The sequence below is a fragment of the Trichosurus vulpecula genome, chromosome 2, assembly GCF_011100635.1.
Source record: "Trichosurus vulpecula isolate mTriVul1 chromosome 2, mTriVul1.pri, whole genome shotgun sequence".
Taxonomy (NCBI): Eukaryota; Metazoa; Chordata; class Mammalia; order Diprotodontia; family Phalangeridae; genus Trichosurus; species Trichosurus vulpecula.
Window position 1 is genome coordinate 420,803,718 of NC_050574.1, and position 16,247 is coordinate 420,819,964.

General features: G+C 39.0%; 1 protein-coding gene across 3 annotated transcripts in view; it reads right to left on the reverse strand.

Annotated features, from left to right (window-relative positions):
* PIR (pirin) overlaps nucleotides 1–16,247 on the reverse strand; it is a 121,960-nt gene that overhangs the window by 96,324 nt on the left and 9,389 nt on the right. For all 3 annotated transcript variants that reach the window (XM_036745563.1, XM_036745562.1, XM_036745564.1), the window contains exon 3: nucleotides 14,360–14,452. In XM_036745563.1, coding sequence (XP_036601458.1) covers nucleotides 14,360–14,452 — 93 coding nt within the window. The remainder of the gene's footprint in view (nucleotides 1–14,359; nucleotides 14,453–16,247) is intronic.

A 16,247-nucleotide genomic window follows, 5' to 3' on the forward strand; every position in this document is an offset into this window, starting at 1 on the left:
CACTAAGGCAAGAGGGAGTCATTGATGTGTATATGATGTGGTGCTTTCCCACATTCTGGTGTTAGTGATTTCTCACACCCTAAATGGTGAGCCTGGAGCCCTCAGTCAGGGTCCTGAACAGGGTATATGTACTGGAAGATTATCGTTTCACTTTTGGGGGTACACTCATTGAAGGTGTGATGAAACTCTGGGCAAGCTGTTGAAACAGTACCACCCTCCTCCCCCCCCACCCCGCCCCGGCTTTGACAGATAATCCAGACAGATGATTGATTGGTGCTTCTCTGGTAACTATGAATTATGATTTGATCAGACAAGGTCTGTCTGTTGATGTTTGTAATTTCTGTTCGTATTTGCCCTGAAGTTCAGGGGGCTGATCTTTCCCCCCTGAACTAAGTGAATGATATATGTATGTTTAATTAAAGTGAGGCTGTTAACCCCTTAAAGTTGCTTTTCTTAGAAAAGCAGATCAAAGAACCTGTGCTGTTGGCTCTTGCTGTTGGTCTTACACAGACACAGGAGCTGCCAGAAACGTTGTTACAATCACCCAAGGTCATACAGGTAACAGTAATAATGATGATGACCGCTGGCATTTATGCAGAATTTTAATGTTTGCAAAGCTCTTTTACAAATATTATCTCATTTGATCTTCACAATAACCTTGGGATATAAGTACTATTATTATCTCCTTTTTACAGATAAGGAAACTGAGGCAGATAGGGATTAAGCAATTTGCCTAGGGTTACAGGGCTAGTAAGTGTCTGAGGCTGGATTTGAACTCAGGTTTATCCTGATTCCAGGCCCAGTGGTCTCTCCACAGAGTCACCTAACTGCTTCTAATAGTAAGTGTAAGAGGTGAGGACCTGAGTGTTCCATCTCCGGAGCTGATGTCCTTTCCACTGTACCTTCTATTTGAATCGAATTCCATATTAGATTATAATAAGATTGTATTATATTGTATATATTATACTATATATTGTTTATATTATATTATATTTTATTATATCATTTTATGTATCATATCACATCATATCATATCATCTTATTGATGTGAGAGGGTGGATAGCTTGAGGTAAAGCTGATTCTACTTCCTTGACTCCACAGAACCCTGAATGCAAAATGTCCTTTTTTGATGAATAAAATGTTGGTCTCTTGAATTTATTCCTGCTTAAGAGTGCCCTCTGCTGACTGACATGAAACATAGCCCAGCTGTCCTCTGAAATTAGCTTGATACGTTTTTAACAATAATGATTGCCTAATGATTGCTTGTAAGACAATACCCAGCATACTTTCACCACCTTCTCTAGCTCAAGACAGACGAGTCAGAGACATACGGCACAGCCCAAAGTTGTGGAATAATGCCTGCTTTCTGTTGAGAGCAAGGCTGGGAAACTTCAGGGGTATCTGCTGGCTTTCACTTTGAGACAGCAGGTATTCCACAGGATCTCTGTGTTTTAAATATTCTAATACTAAAATCTCCGTTTGTGAGGCCGTTGTGTGTTTTCTTCCTCGTGTTAATTTATATTTGCGGTCTGAGGCAAAAATGTAATTTTAGAAGCTGAAATTTTATAGAAATACTAAAGTGAAGGCCAACAGACCACCATTAGTTAACTTAGAAATGCAGCCCTTAAGTCAATTTGCAGTAGCCTGAGGAGTCAGAACGTCTCTTTGAATTTTCCCAACAGTAGCTAATTTACCAAACAGAACCCACCTAATATTTCATTACATTAGCAAGATGCAGAGGTGTGAAGTGTGTTGTTTCACAGAATTTTTAGAGTATCAAGTAATCTTAGAGATACTTTAGTTCAGAAATTTTAAACTGTGTGTGTGCGCGCGCGTGCGCACGTGTGTTTGTGACTGTGTGTGACTGTGTGTGTTCTGAAACTTATGGACTCCTTCTCAGGATAATGTTTTTAAGTGCATGAAATAAAATACATAGGATTTCAAAGGAAATCAACTGCGTTGGAACGTAGTTTATCAAAATATTTTAAAACAAAAACAATTTCATGGGCCTCAGGTTAGGAACCTCTGCTCTGGTCTAGGCTCACCACTCTGTGATGTCCATGCAATTATTATTATTTTACAAATGAGGAAACTGAGGCAGATGGCGGCTAAGTGACTTGCCCAGGGTTACACAAGTAGTGTCTGAAGCCAGATTTGAAATCAGGTCTTCTTGACTCTAGACCCAACATGGTACATTGCACCATCTTGCTCCCTAACATGACACGAAACAGATTAACAACCCCTGTAATCTAGTTCAGTCCCCTCGTTTTATGGCTAAGATCACTGAGACCCAGAAATAGTGAAATGAGGTATTCAAGGTCACAAAGTCATAAATGGCAGATTTTGGACTTGAACCCGGCTCCTCTTGACTCCAAATCAAGTATGTTTTCCATAAAGCCATGCTTCCTGCTCAGTCCTGCAGAACTATTCCTCTTCTTCTTCACAGAATTTCTTTCATTTAAAATTAAATTTATTTAAAATTATTCTCCTTACTGCCTTACCATCTAGTCCACATTAATATGGACTTGTTGTGTTTGTTTAGGTAGGATCAAAATAGACTGGGGAGTAGGAAATGACTATGTCAAGGGCTCTCAATCTTTTTTTGTATAATAGACCCCTTATTAAAATAACATGTTTAATATATAATTGAAGGAAATGCTAAATTTCAGTTGGAGACTATTAAAGATTATTTGTTTTTTCTCATTTAAGTACATGGACCCTCCTGAAGTCTGTCCAAGGACTAGTGGGTCAGTGGACATGAGTTTAAAAACCCCTAGTCTAGAGCAATGTATGGGGGATATGGCTCAACAAACGGGGCAGCTAGAATGCTGGGGCTAGAGTCAGGAAGACACAACTTCCAGAATTCAAATCTAGTCTCAGGCATTAACTAGCTGTGTGACCTTGGGCAAGTCACTTAACACTGTTTGCCTCAGTTTCCTCATCTGTAAAATGAGCTGGAGAAGGAAATGGGAAACTACTCCAATATCTCTGCAAAGAAAACTCCAAATGGGGTCACAAATAGCTGGCCACGACTGAAATGACTAAACAACATGGCCCAATAAAGCAGCCCCCTGTAGGAAGCACTTGGTGTGGGGGCCAGAGAAGGACAGAGGGCTGGTACCTCAAGGGAAAGGGAGAAAGAAGGTTTAGGTCACACTATGTCTACTTGCTAATAATGCTCTAGGGCAGGGTGAGCAGGCTTTGATCCAGAGCACTGACTTCCTTTAGCTCAAAAGAAATACCTGAGTTTCATGACCAGTTAGCAAAAATAACAAGTTAAAACAAGAAGCTATTTTTGTGTGGAAGAAGGGGAAAAGGAGCATGGCCTATTTGGGGTCTCTCATCCCTTTACTCGACTGAACATGTTTCCTGCTTTTTGCCAGGGCACCCCAATTTCTAGTTAGGAATGGCTGTACAGATTCTGATAGACTTAATCGGAAATACAAGTGGTTAGAAACAGAAGAGGCATAGAGTTGCTGGGTATTTTGGGGGGGGTGTGCAATGAGGAGATGCCATGTCACAATTTAAAAGACAAAGCTGCAAAAGTACCCTCATTGCTTGGATATTAATAACTATTGGCTAGTAACTTGTATTGTTCAACTGTTACATTTGAAAAATAGTGTTTATTCATATTAATGACTAAAGAATTGCCTGAGAATAGAGGATGTATTAGGGAGGGTCCCAAAGCCTGCTTCCCTATGGAATTAGCCATTTCCTAACCTAGCAGGCACAGCTGGAGGTCAGGATGTGCATTCAGCATTTCTGATAATTGGTTGAGCACTCCATCTCAGTAGGACTGTTTCCAGAGGCAGGAGGGATAAAGAGTGCAATAAATACGTAGTTACCTATTTCTGGTCATGTCTGATATCTGGATTTCTTTACCAAGACTACAGAAGTTTTAGGAACAAAGAAAGATTTTAAAATCTGACAACACCCTTCCTTTTTTAGGCCAAACACTACCAATGGGCCTGGACATTTTGCAGTGAGGGAGAGGGAAGCTTAGGAAGGAATAAGCAGCTGCATCCCAAGTGCCAGAAATTAATTAGTACTGTTCCTTACTTAAAGGGGGGGGAGAGGGAGAAGAAGTGTGTATCTGAAAATCATCCTTTAAATCCAAATGCTTGAGTTATTCAAGCCAAAATAGTATTATAGATAAACAACCATGCACATGTCTTAAATTCATTTTACTTAGTTGTTTAAGCTAAAACAGTGTTTTTCAGCTTCTTAGTACAAGCTTAAACATGTTTGTTTGTTTGTTTTTTTAATTTTGTTCAGAACAAAGTTAGTCTATTCCCCAGGGTGTGCCTGAGGAAAACTACAATCATATTTGTTTATTTAATCCCAAGCAAACTTTGCATGCAATGCTGACTCCAAAGAGGAAGACACACAATACTATTCTTTCAAGTTCTAAACTTTCAGCTCTATGTAAATGTCACAGCTCCTACACAGACCAGCTACTACAATAATACATGTATCACATATTTAGAAAATAAAACGATATTATTGGAAAAACAGACTTAAATCTAATCTTTTCTATACCTATATTTTCAGTTCAAATGCCTTCCTACCCTCATTCCCATTCTTTTCCATATTACAAATGCAACATATAAACAGACTAGCACATCATAAGCACTTAAAAATGCTTTTTGACTAACAGATTTCTTAATCACAAAATGTTGCAGGGCAAATTTGAATGTGTTCAGCTAAGTGTTATTCATAATAAGCACACCTTTAAAAAATTATGAATTTAGGTACATATATATGTATATGTGAATGTACACACACATATACATTTCGGATTTTGGATTTTCAAATAGACAGATAGCCAGTGCTACTAAGATATATATTATTTAATTGTTTAAAAGTGACCCAAACCAGTATACTAATTATGAATGAATGGATGGATAAAAAAGCTTGATTGAGCACTTTTTATATTTAAGCTTAACTGTGATAAGGGTTGAGCATACCAATACAAAAAACAAAGAGAGTCTCAGGCCCTTGAGGAACTTACATTTAAATGAGGGAGACTGCACACAGAGGGGAAAGGTAGTCAGGGCAAGACATTTTATTCTGGAACTTGATAGGGATGGGGAAGAGTATTTGGCTGTAGATTGACATGCCTTATCCAGGAGCTATGCAGAGTTAACCTGATTTTGGCTCTCATGGTTCTAGAGCTGGAAAGGAGAGGAGAAAGCATATACCAGACAAAGAATGATAATCATTTGTTTAGTAGAATAATTCAAGGAGGTCAAAGTGATTCAGTGGTTTTCCTAATTTAATCATCATGCTGTTACATATGGGAAACTCATTATAATCACCAAATAATACTGATCATATGTACAGTTCAGAGTAGCACTTCAGAGGTTTCTCTACTTAAAAGAAAATTAATTATGGTTTGAAATTTCAAGTCCAGATCTGAAAGGTTTTCTCTAGGTCTTTTGTGACTTTGTAGTAACATAGAGAGGACGTGTCTTTAGATAGTGACTGAGTGAACCCTTAAGGCTATATCTATATTTATGTTTCCATGATCTGGAGAGAAAGTATGGCATAACACCTCAGGTAAGTCTTTGGGCTTCAGTTACCTTGTAAAATGAAAAGGTTAGACTAGATTATTTCTAAGGTCCCTTTTGACTCTAAAATACCATGATTTGATGATCTGGGGCTTAGACAGTCACCTTTCTATTATCTGTGCACATATTAGTCACACCCACAGAAAACTAAGACCCCACTGCCTCTCCCTATGAAGGAAACAGGTCAGGAAAGCAGAAGAAGAATCTGAACTCTTATATTTCTATTGAACTTTGGAAGGTAGTTCAACAAAAACAGCTTTTGGATCACCCATTGCCACTCCTCCACTAGAGGAGATGACAGTTATATTTTCAGTTTTTTATGTATGTGAAAATTCTTATTCACAGACCAACTATTTAGGCTCATCTTAGTTTCAATCTAACCATGATCCGGGGAGATGGTGAGGGGGGAGGCCATATATGTTAATTTCCATAGTTCTCTTAAGGGTTCTGCTTCACTAAATGGTTTAAAGATGAATATGAGATATAACCTATAAAGCAGTATAAAATGTTAGAAAGAAAAATGATATAGTTTCATTGCTTATTTTACAGATGCATAGGATGTCAGATTCAAGAGACTTCAGAATACATCTCAGCCAAGTCTTCTACAATGTCCTCACAGGACACTGTATAGCCCCTGCTTGAAGACCTTCAGTGAGAAAATTTTTATTCCAGGGTACTGCTCTAGGCCTCATGGAAGAAGCAAAGAATGTGGGGTATGGTTCTTGTCCTCAAGAAGCTTATAATCTACTCTGAAAGGAAAAACAAGTAAAAAGTTCACTAACAATCTGACGGCTGTGAGATGGAACTTTTGAAGTGTTTTCACAAGGATTTCTCTAATTAGAGATCTGGAGCAATTTTTTCATATGGCTATATACAGGCTGGGTTTCTTCCCTTGAGAATTGCCTCTTCACATCCTTAGACCACTCATCTGTTGGAAAATGACTCTTATTCTTACAAATCTGAAATGAGTTTCTTATCTTAGAAATGAGACATTTGTCCAAGAAACTTGTTAATGATTTTTCTCAGTTAAATGTTTACCTATTAATCTTAGCTCTACTGGATTTGTTTGTACAAAATCCTTTTAATTTTATCTAATTAAAATGATCTCTTTTATCTTCTGTTATTTTTTCTATCCCTTGTTTGATCATTAACTTTTCTTTCATCCATAGATTTGAAAGGCAATTTCTTCCTTTTTCCTCTAATTTGCTTATGTGACATTTTACATCTAGGTTTATATACATTTAGAACTTATCTTGCTATGAGGTATGAGGTAGTGATCTAAATCTGATTCATTTCCTATTCCTGTTTAATTTTTTCCAGTAGTTCTTATCAAATAGTGAGTCCTTGCCAGATGAGAGAAGAAATAATCTTAAATCATTGTTAAAATAATACAGTCCAATCCAAAATTCATTTAGTGCCTATTATGTCCAAAGTATTCTGCTAGGTTGCAGGGTTACAAAGACAAGAAGTGGCTGTCCCTGTCCTCAGGGAGTTTACATCCTTTAGGGAGAATATAATGTGAACATATATAAGAATATATATATGATCATATGAGGGGGAATGCAAGAACTCTAAAAACTAAGGGGATTGGGGAAGATTAAGGTATATTCTAAACATTGGGAACAGCCTATGGAAAGACGTGGAAACAAGAGACCAAGTGCCCCAGTTAGGGAACAACCAGTAGGCCAATCTGGCTGGACTACAAATTATGTAAAGGGGAATATAATATGCAATAATCCTGCAAAGATAGATCACAGCCAAACTGTGAGGGCCTTGAACTCCAACCCACAAGGTTTGCATTTTATGCTAGCAGTAATAAGATACTACTAAAGGTTCTTGAGCTGACTGGGTCCTGAGAAAAACTTGAAGAGAAATGATAGCACTGGTAAATATGCAGAATGTTCTGGAGCCAGCGAGGTCAACTTTTAATTACAGCACAGAATTTGTGTGGAGTAGTGTTAGGAAACAAGGCACATTATGGACCAGATTGTAGATAAATGCCAGGCTAAGGAGTTGAGCATTTATTGAGTAAATAATGAGCATCCATGAATGTTTTTTGTTTGTTTGAGCAGGGAAATTATATGATCCAAATAATTTTTCAGGAATTAATCTGATGGTGGCATATAGAATGAAGGTTGAATACAATGAAACCAGTTAGGAGGCTCATAGTTCAAGTTTGAAGTAATAAGGAAATAAGCTGGGTTAGTGGTAGTGGGAACAGAAGGAACACATTCAGGAGATGTTACACACTGTCAAAGACCTTGTTTGACAGATTAGCTATGACAAGGAAGGGAAGGAAGGAATCAAATTTGACAGTCAGATGATATGAACAGAATGAGCAGAATCTATACAAGAATATTATTGTTAAGACCTACAACTTTTGAAAACTTTTAGAATGATGATTCTGGAGGATTCATGATGAAACAAGTTACCCATCTCTGATCAGAGCAGTGATGGACTCAGGGATGCAAATGAGACTTTTTTTTGACATGGCTAATTATTTTGCTTGACTATACATGTTTGTAACAGGGACTTGTTGAAAGAAGTAGGAGAGAGAGAAGGTGGGTTTGAGTGAAAAAAAATAAAAATGTAATAAAAATTAATTTAAAAATAAATTGATTAAAAAAAATTAATTAAAATTTAATTAACAGATCACACAGGTAGTTTTAGAGCAAGGATAAGAATGCACACTATCTGACACCAGAGAATATTCTACTACGTTGTACTGCCTTCTCTACTAAATTAAGACTACTCCCTAAAACAATTGGTTTGAGTATTCTCTGGACATCCTTACCATGCTACGGCCAAATAAACCCCTTTTTGTTAACTATTTGATGTGTCTCATTTTGTTCTAATCTGGAACCTGATCTACCTGACAGGCCTCAGATAGGCCTGGCCTACAACATTGTGGCAGGAAAGCAAGATTGGATCACAGTAGTAACATGGTTCACATTACTGCTGAAATAGGGGGCAGACAATGTACATTCGGGACATGGGGTGACTGGATGGTCAGATATGGCACCCTATGGCAGGGCCCCTTCTGATGGTACACTGAAAGTCCTCTCAATGAGACAAAGAGAACATCATCAGTACTCTGATGTGATTAATTCAATATATGCTAAAGGAGACGGACAAGGAAGATGAAGATAAATGCCAGGGGAGCATTCCCTGGTTATTTTTAAGGGTCCTAGAGAAGTTAAAATGTACAATGCAGAAAAGTACATTTTTTTCAGCATATTCAGCATTTAGCCACAGAGCTTTTGATTTTGTGCTGGCAGAGGGGCAAGCAGTGGACAAGAAGCAGTAAAAGAATGATCCTGCTATAGATGAGGTTTGACAGGGCATAGATAGACAGTGTGGTCTTTCATCCAGAGGTTTTACTGGGGATTGTGTTAAATCCCATTTAGAACAGGTCTTTAAGGGAACCGAATGGGAGCAGACATGAAGAGACAAATTTGGAACTACCACTGGTGGTAAGAAAGATTTGGGCTTGCGCTCTATAATTTCCCATTGGAACATGATTTCCTCTGCAGTGGGGTTGGGAGGGTGGGTGGGCTTTCACCAAGAAGGAATTGGGGTGGGGGGCAGGGTTGCAGGAGAAGCTTAAAGAACAATTTAATGAGTCACTTTGGATGGGGTCCTCCACCTAAATGGGGCACCATATAGGTATAGAGAGATAAACTGGTAAAATTCCAAAAGGATATTCAAACAGCAGAGACCATCTAGGCAATTACAACTGTCAGTGAGAAGAAGTAGGGACAGAGGGAGGCCAGGCACCAGCCACCCTATCAAGTGGGTGGAGGATGATCGCTTCCTGTCCCATAGGGAGCTCAAGGTGAGGCTCCTGAAACAGGGCACAGATAAAGAAGCACTTGAACATCAGCCTAGAGGTGTCCTAGTAGATTCGCATTGCAGATTGGGTCAGGGAGGTTAGAGCTATCCAAACTTAAAGCAAGCCATAAAGCCCCCAACCCATTTGGAAGTTCTGAGCCATCCAAGGATCAGTACCTAAACTCGGTAAGAGTCTGAGAAGGAATTTCCCTTAGGCCAAGACTGAGGTTCCCCTGAGGCGAGGGGCATCACAGTAGGCCTTAGCTGAAGTCACCCTGCTTGAGTCCCAGTTGTGGTGGCCAATAAGGGTGAATGTATTGTGAGACAGGACATTATGAACTCTTAGAAGTTGGTACCTGTAAGGGCCTTTTCTACAGCTTCTATTTGGTTACTGTGGGCAGAGACAAATAGGAACCTTGCAGTTGCCCAAGCCATCTGGCATAATTAATAATTATTATCATTATATAATATAATATATAATATATATTACTACATATAATTTGAATTACAATGTGTATATAATATATATAATGTAACATAATATTATTATATATTAATATCAGGTCATAGGGTAGAGGCGAAAGGTATTTCCTCTTTAGTGATGAAATTTCATTACCAAATTCCCTTACAACAGTTGTGTACGGATAATAAAGAAGGCAGATGGTACCTGGAAGCTTACGGTGGACTAAAAGAAGCTAAAACGTTGTTCCTCCCATTGTTTCAGCCAATCCTTTCCTCTTCAGTGTGCTGCACTAGGTGGCCCAAGACCCAGGTGCCCTTCAGACTTGGCAGATGTCATAGTGCCACGTGAGTCACCATACCTTTTCAACCAGAAGCATTTCTATATGGACATGGGGAGGGCTGTGTCTACCTGAACTACTGCTGCATCTTTTCTGTGCTATAGCTTCCTCTTGTTAACTGTCAGTATCTCATTTTTTTTTAAATTTAAATTTATTTATTTAGCATATTTGGTTTTCAGCATTGATTTTCACAACAGTTTGAATTACAAATTTTCTCCCCATTTCTACCCTCCCCCCAACTCCAAGATGGCTTATATTCTGGTTGCCCTGTTCCCCAGTCAGCCCTCCCCTCTATCACCCCCTCCCCTCTCATCCCCTTTTCCCTTCCTTTCTTGTAGGGCAAGATAAATTTCTACGCCCCATTGCCTGTGTATCTTATTTTTTAGTTGCATGCAAAAACTTTTTTTTGTTTTTGAACATCTGATTTTAAAACTTTGAGCTCCAAATTCTCTCCCCTCTTCCCTTCCCACCCACCCTCCCTAAGAAGTCGAGCAATTCAATCTAGGCCACACATGTATCATTATGTATAACCCTTCCACAATACTCATGTTGTGAAAGGCTAACTACATTTTGCTCCTTCCCAACCCATCCCGCTTTATTGAATTTTCTCCCTTGACCCTGTCCCCTTTCCAAAGTGTTTGTTTTGATTACCTCCACCCCCATCTTCCCTCCCCTCCATCATCCCCCCCTTTTATTTTTTTTTATCTTCCTCCCTCTTCTTTCCTGTGGGGTAAGATACCCAACTGAGTATGTATGGTATTCTCTCCTCAGGCCAAATCTGATGAGAGCAAGGTTCACTCATTCCCCCCTCACCTGCCCTCTCCCCTCCTCCCACAGAACTGCTTCCTCTTGCCACCTTTATGCGAGATAATCCACCCCATTCTATCTCTCCCTATCTCCCTCTCTCAGTATGTTGCTCTCTCATCCCTTAATTTCATTTTATTTCTTTTAGATATCTTCCCTTCATCTTCAACTCACCCTGTGTCTGCTCTCTCTCTTTTACATACATGTATATATGCATATATATATATATATATACATATATGAAAACACACATATATATACACACATACATACACATACATACATATACACGTAGATATATACATACATACACATTCACTTATATATATATACATAAACATATATATATATATATATATATATGCATATTCCCTTCAACTACCCTAATACTGAGGTCTCATGAATCATACACATCATCTTTCCATGTAGGAATGTAAACAAAACAGTTCAACTTTAGTAAGTCCCTTGCAATTTCCGTTTCTTGATTACCTTTTCATGCTTCTCTTGATTCTTGTGTTTGAAAGTCAAATTTTCTATTCAGTTCTGGTCTTTTCACTGAGAAAGCTTGAAAGTCCTCTATTTTATTGAAAATCCATATTTTGCCTTGGAACATGATACTCAGTTTTGCTGGGTAGGTGATTCTAGGTTTTAATCCTAGCTCCATTGACCTCCGGAATATTGCATTCCAAGCCCTTCGATCTCTTAATGTAGAAGCTGCCAGATCTTGGGTTATTCTGATTGGGTTTCCACAATATTCAAATTGTTTCTTTCTGGCTGCTTGCAGGATTTTCTCCTTGATCTGGGAGCTCTGCGATTTGGCGACAATATTCCTAGGAGATTTCTTTTTGGGATCTATTTGAGGAGGCGATCGATGGATTCTTTCAATTTCTATTTTGCCCTGTGGCTCTAGAATATCAGGGCAGTTCTCCTTGATAATTTCTTGAAAGATGGTATCTAGGCTCTTTTTTTGATCATGGCTTTCAGGTAGTCCAATAATTTTTAAATTATCTCTCCTGGATCTATTTGCCAGGTCAGTGGTTTTCCCAATGAGATATTTCACATTGTCTTCCATTTTTTCATTCCTTTGGTTCTGTTTTATAATATCTTAATTTCTCATAAAGTCACTAGCTTCCACTTGCTCCAATCTAATTTTTAAAGTAGTATTTTCTTCAGTGGTCTTTTGGACCTCCTTTTCCATTTGGCTAATTCTGCCTTTCAAGGCATTCTTCTCCTCATTGGCTTTTTGGAGCTCTTTTGCCATTTGAATTAGTCTGTTTTTTAAGGTGTTGTTTTCTTCAGTGTATTTTTCAGTATTTTTTTGGGTCTCCTTTAGCAATTCGTTGACTTGTTTTCATGGTTTTCTCGCATCCTTCTCATTTCTCTTCCCAATTTTTCCTCTACTTCTCTAACTTGCTTTTCCAAATTCTTTTTGAGTTCTTCTATGGCCTGGGGCCAGTTCATGTTTTTCTTGGAGGCTTTTGTTGTAGGCTCTATGACTTTGTTGTCTTCTTTAGGCTGTATGTTTTGGTCTTCTTTGTCACCAAAGAAAGAATGCAAAGTCTGAGACTGAATCTGGGCGCGTTTTCGCTGCCTGGCCATATTCCCAACCAACTAACTTGACCCTTGAGTTTTTCAGTGGGGTATGACTGCTTGTAGACTAAGGAGTTCTATGTTCCACGTTTGGGGGGGAGGTGCCAGCTCTGTCAGACCTGCACTACTCCTTCCCCAAGAACCCCCAGTCCAGACTGGGCTTAGATCTTCAGCAGGCTGTTGCACTCCTGCTCTGATCCGCCACTTAATTCCTCCCACCAGGTGGGCCTGGAGCCGGAAGTAACAACAGCTGTAGCTGCCCCACCTCCGCTGCCCCCGGGGCTGGAAGCCAAACCGCGAACTCCTTCCACTCCTGCAGCTTTTCCCACTAACCTTCTCTGCAGTCTTTGGTGTTTGTGGGTCAAGGGGTCTGGTAACTGCCGCAGCTCACATATTCAGGGCGCTAGGGCCCCCTCTGCCCGGCTTCTGGTCTGGATGGTCCACGCCGCTCAGGCTGGGCTCTGCTCCACTCCGTTCCCAGCTCCCAGCTCCGTGTGGAATAGACTTCACCCAGAGACCATCCAGGCTGTCCTGGGCTGGAGCCCTGCTTCCCTCTGCTGTTCTGTGGGTTCTGCCATTCTAGAATTGGTTCAGAGCCATTTTTTATAGGTTTTTGGAGGAACTCAGGTACGGAGCTCACTCTAGTTCCTGCTTACCAGCCGCCATCTTGGCTCCGCCCCCCTCAGTATCTCATTTTATTCAAATCTCAAACCTAAATTACCAAACCAGCCTGAGTGAGGTCTCATCTACAGTATTGGCCAAGTATATAACACATGCCTAGAGAAAGGTTATTCTCTCAAGTGAGGAGTCAAAGTCAAGCTTCAGAGAGGTGCTTATGATTATTCCCTCTTGGATTCCACACATGAAATGCTAACAAACAACAGAAATACACAAACATCCTAATAAGGTCTTATTACTAGAGCTATATATGAATGTGCTTCTCATCATTTGAAGCAACATTGATTCATTTACATCCCTCTGAGTGAGGAAGGCAAACCCTTACCATTACAAAGATTCTAAGAAGCAAAAGACACACAAAATAAGGTCATAGAAACTAGAGTCTAGACATTATGAAAAGGAAGTAGTATTTAAAGATCTCTTCGCCCTGCCATATCCACCAATCATTTTTGCCTCATTATCTAACTTTATTTGGAAATTCTTTGTTGAGCAAAATGTCCAAATCCTATATCTAGATTAAAAAATTCATATGGATAAGCATTTTGTCACTATTTTGTCACTTCATTCTACTGTGCCTACCTCCCACATATCCTTTCTGAGAAACTGAAGGCCGTATTAGATGTTAATTTTTTTTACTTTAAAATATTCTCTGAAATATAATAAATACAAATAATCATTTAAGTGCTCCCATGTAAAGTGATTTTACTCACATTTTAACATCTCATTTTATTCCTTTAGTTGATAGATTTCATTCTAGTAAGTTATTTTTGTTGTTTTGTTTTGAAGAAAGCCGTTCATATTTTAAATTAAATATGAAAACATGAATGTTTCCGGTTATACCAATTCAAAGGTATGCCCGACACATGGTAAATATCTTCAATGGAATATTATTTACTTCAAATTGATTTAGTATTCCTGAATACCACAAATACTTGTCTGTACCCATCAAGTTGCTGGTTAATTTTTGGCTTATTATTTGCTCTTTAAAAAAAGGTATTTTTTTACATGAAAGCGATAATTATAGTTTATCTGAACAGGCAAGTTCTGAGACATGTACGCCTACTACTGTAGAACCATTGTACTCACTGTTTCAAAACCTCGGTGTGGGTGATCAGGAAATCCTGCTGGTTTAGCCACTTTAAATTCATCCAATAGCAAAAATGGATCCAGATTTTTTAACTAAAAAAAAAAAAAAGTAAGTGGTTATAGATACCTTCAGAAGGTTTTGTTAATCCTGGCCAGCTGAGACCAAATACACAATTACAGTAAAGCAGAAAGAGTCATACCTTACTGTCTCCTACTCCACTTAGGCACAGCACTGAAAAAGAGAAAAGATCTGTACCTCTGGTACTTTGCTATCTTCAGGTAATGACATCTCATCCCTCATCTTATCAATGACTCAATCTTATACTCCAAATTGCTTGGAACTATGAGCTAAGAAGAGTAGAGGAAGAATTACTGCCCCCTGCCTATTGTTAGGGTGTCAAATAGCTAAATCTGAGCAAAGATAGCACACTCACCACTAGGCTCAGAAGTTTATAGGCAGTTGGGTATTTCAGGGGCTAGAGGGCTGGGCCTGGATTCAGGAAGACCCGAGTTTAAAGCTGACCGCAGACTAGCCGTGTGACATGGGGCAAGTCCCTTCAATTGTAAAATGGAGATAGTAACAGGGGATAATAACAACCCCTCACAGGGTTGTTAGTTGTTGAGGATCAAATGAGATATCTGTAAAGCGCTTAGCAGATTCTCTGATACATGGTAGGTGCCATATGAATTATTATTATATTATTATTATCTTTAATACATAGAGCACAAAAGGCTAGAAATACTTCCTGCCTCACTGCCCGCAGGTTCAGATCAAATTTGCTGTTTTGAAAAGAGCTATTGGTCATGCATCCACTCCTCCCCTACCGGCCACAAATTCAACACATCCTTTCTATTGGCCATGAAGTCAACCACATCTGCACATGCACTGACAGCAGGCAAAACCCACAAAAGGTAGTCATGTGAAGCACAACCACAGTAGATGCCGAGTACATTCTGTGACTGTTCATGAACTGACTGGTTCGTACCCTGGCTGGGTGAGAAAGGAAGGAGGGGGTGACTGTGGGAGAGGATTCCCCATCCCTATCCCATACTCAAGAGTTCTCCACAATAGAGTGTCATTTCCATGGCTTCTTTTTAAATAAATAACTAGAGGTTCTTAATATATTGTAGGCATTTAATAAGTGTTAAGGGACACCTAATTAGGGAAGAAAAAGTCCCTTAGTGCTAAACTTCAGAATTGAACATATTCTAAGTCACTAGCATCTTCCTCACTCTCTAGATACCTTCCTTTACAATGTTCTAAACTTCCCATCTTTTAAAACTTTTGAACCACATGAGAATTATATTGCTATAGAAATTATTTAGAATATTATAACCTTATTATATTATTTATTATTATTATATAATTATACATAATATATATTACAGTCATAATATAATATATTATTTATTATAAATAAATATCCTTTGACTGTCAAACATAAGTATAGACAGATATGACCAATGTCAGCTTGAATGTAGGGATTGTTGCGTTCTATATGCCCAGTGCCTAGCACAATGCCTAGTACACAGCAGATATTTAATAAATGCTTGCTAATTGGTTGACTGATCTCTGGGGAAGATCCCACAATCTGGCCAAGAGCTACTATTCCTCAGGACACTGATATAACCATAATGAAGATAGCCTTGCAGTTTACTGCAATCAATCCATAGAAAGTCAGCTAGAGAGTCAGAGGCAATAGAGTCAGCTCAAAAGACCACGTCATGTGCTTTTACGTGTCCTCCCGCCGTGCCTGACATGGTGCTCAACAAATAATCTTGAAATAGTGTATGTCTTTAGCTTCCCACACTTGGTGAGTACCAGGCCTCAAAAGCAATGTTTTGGAAAAGAAGAGACCTGTCTTTTGGTAAGGGCAATTTAAACCAA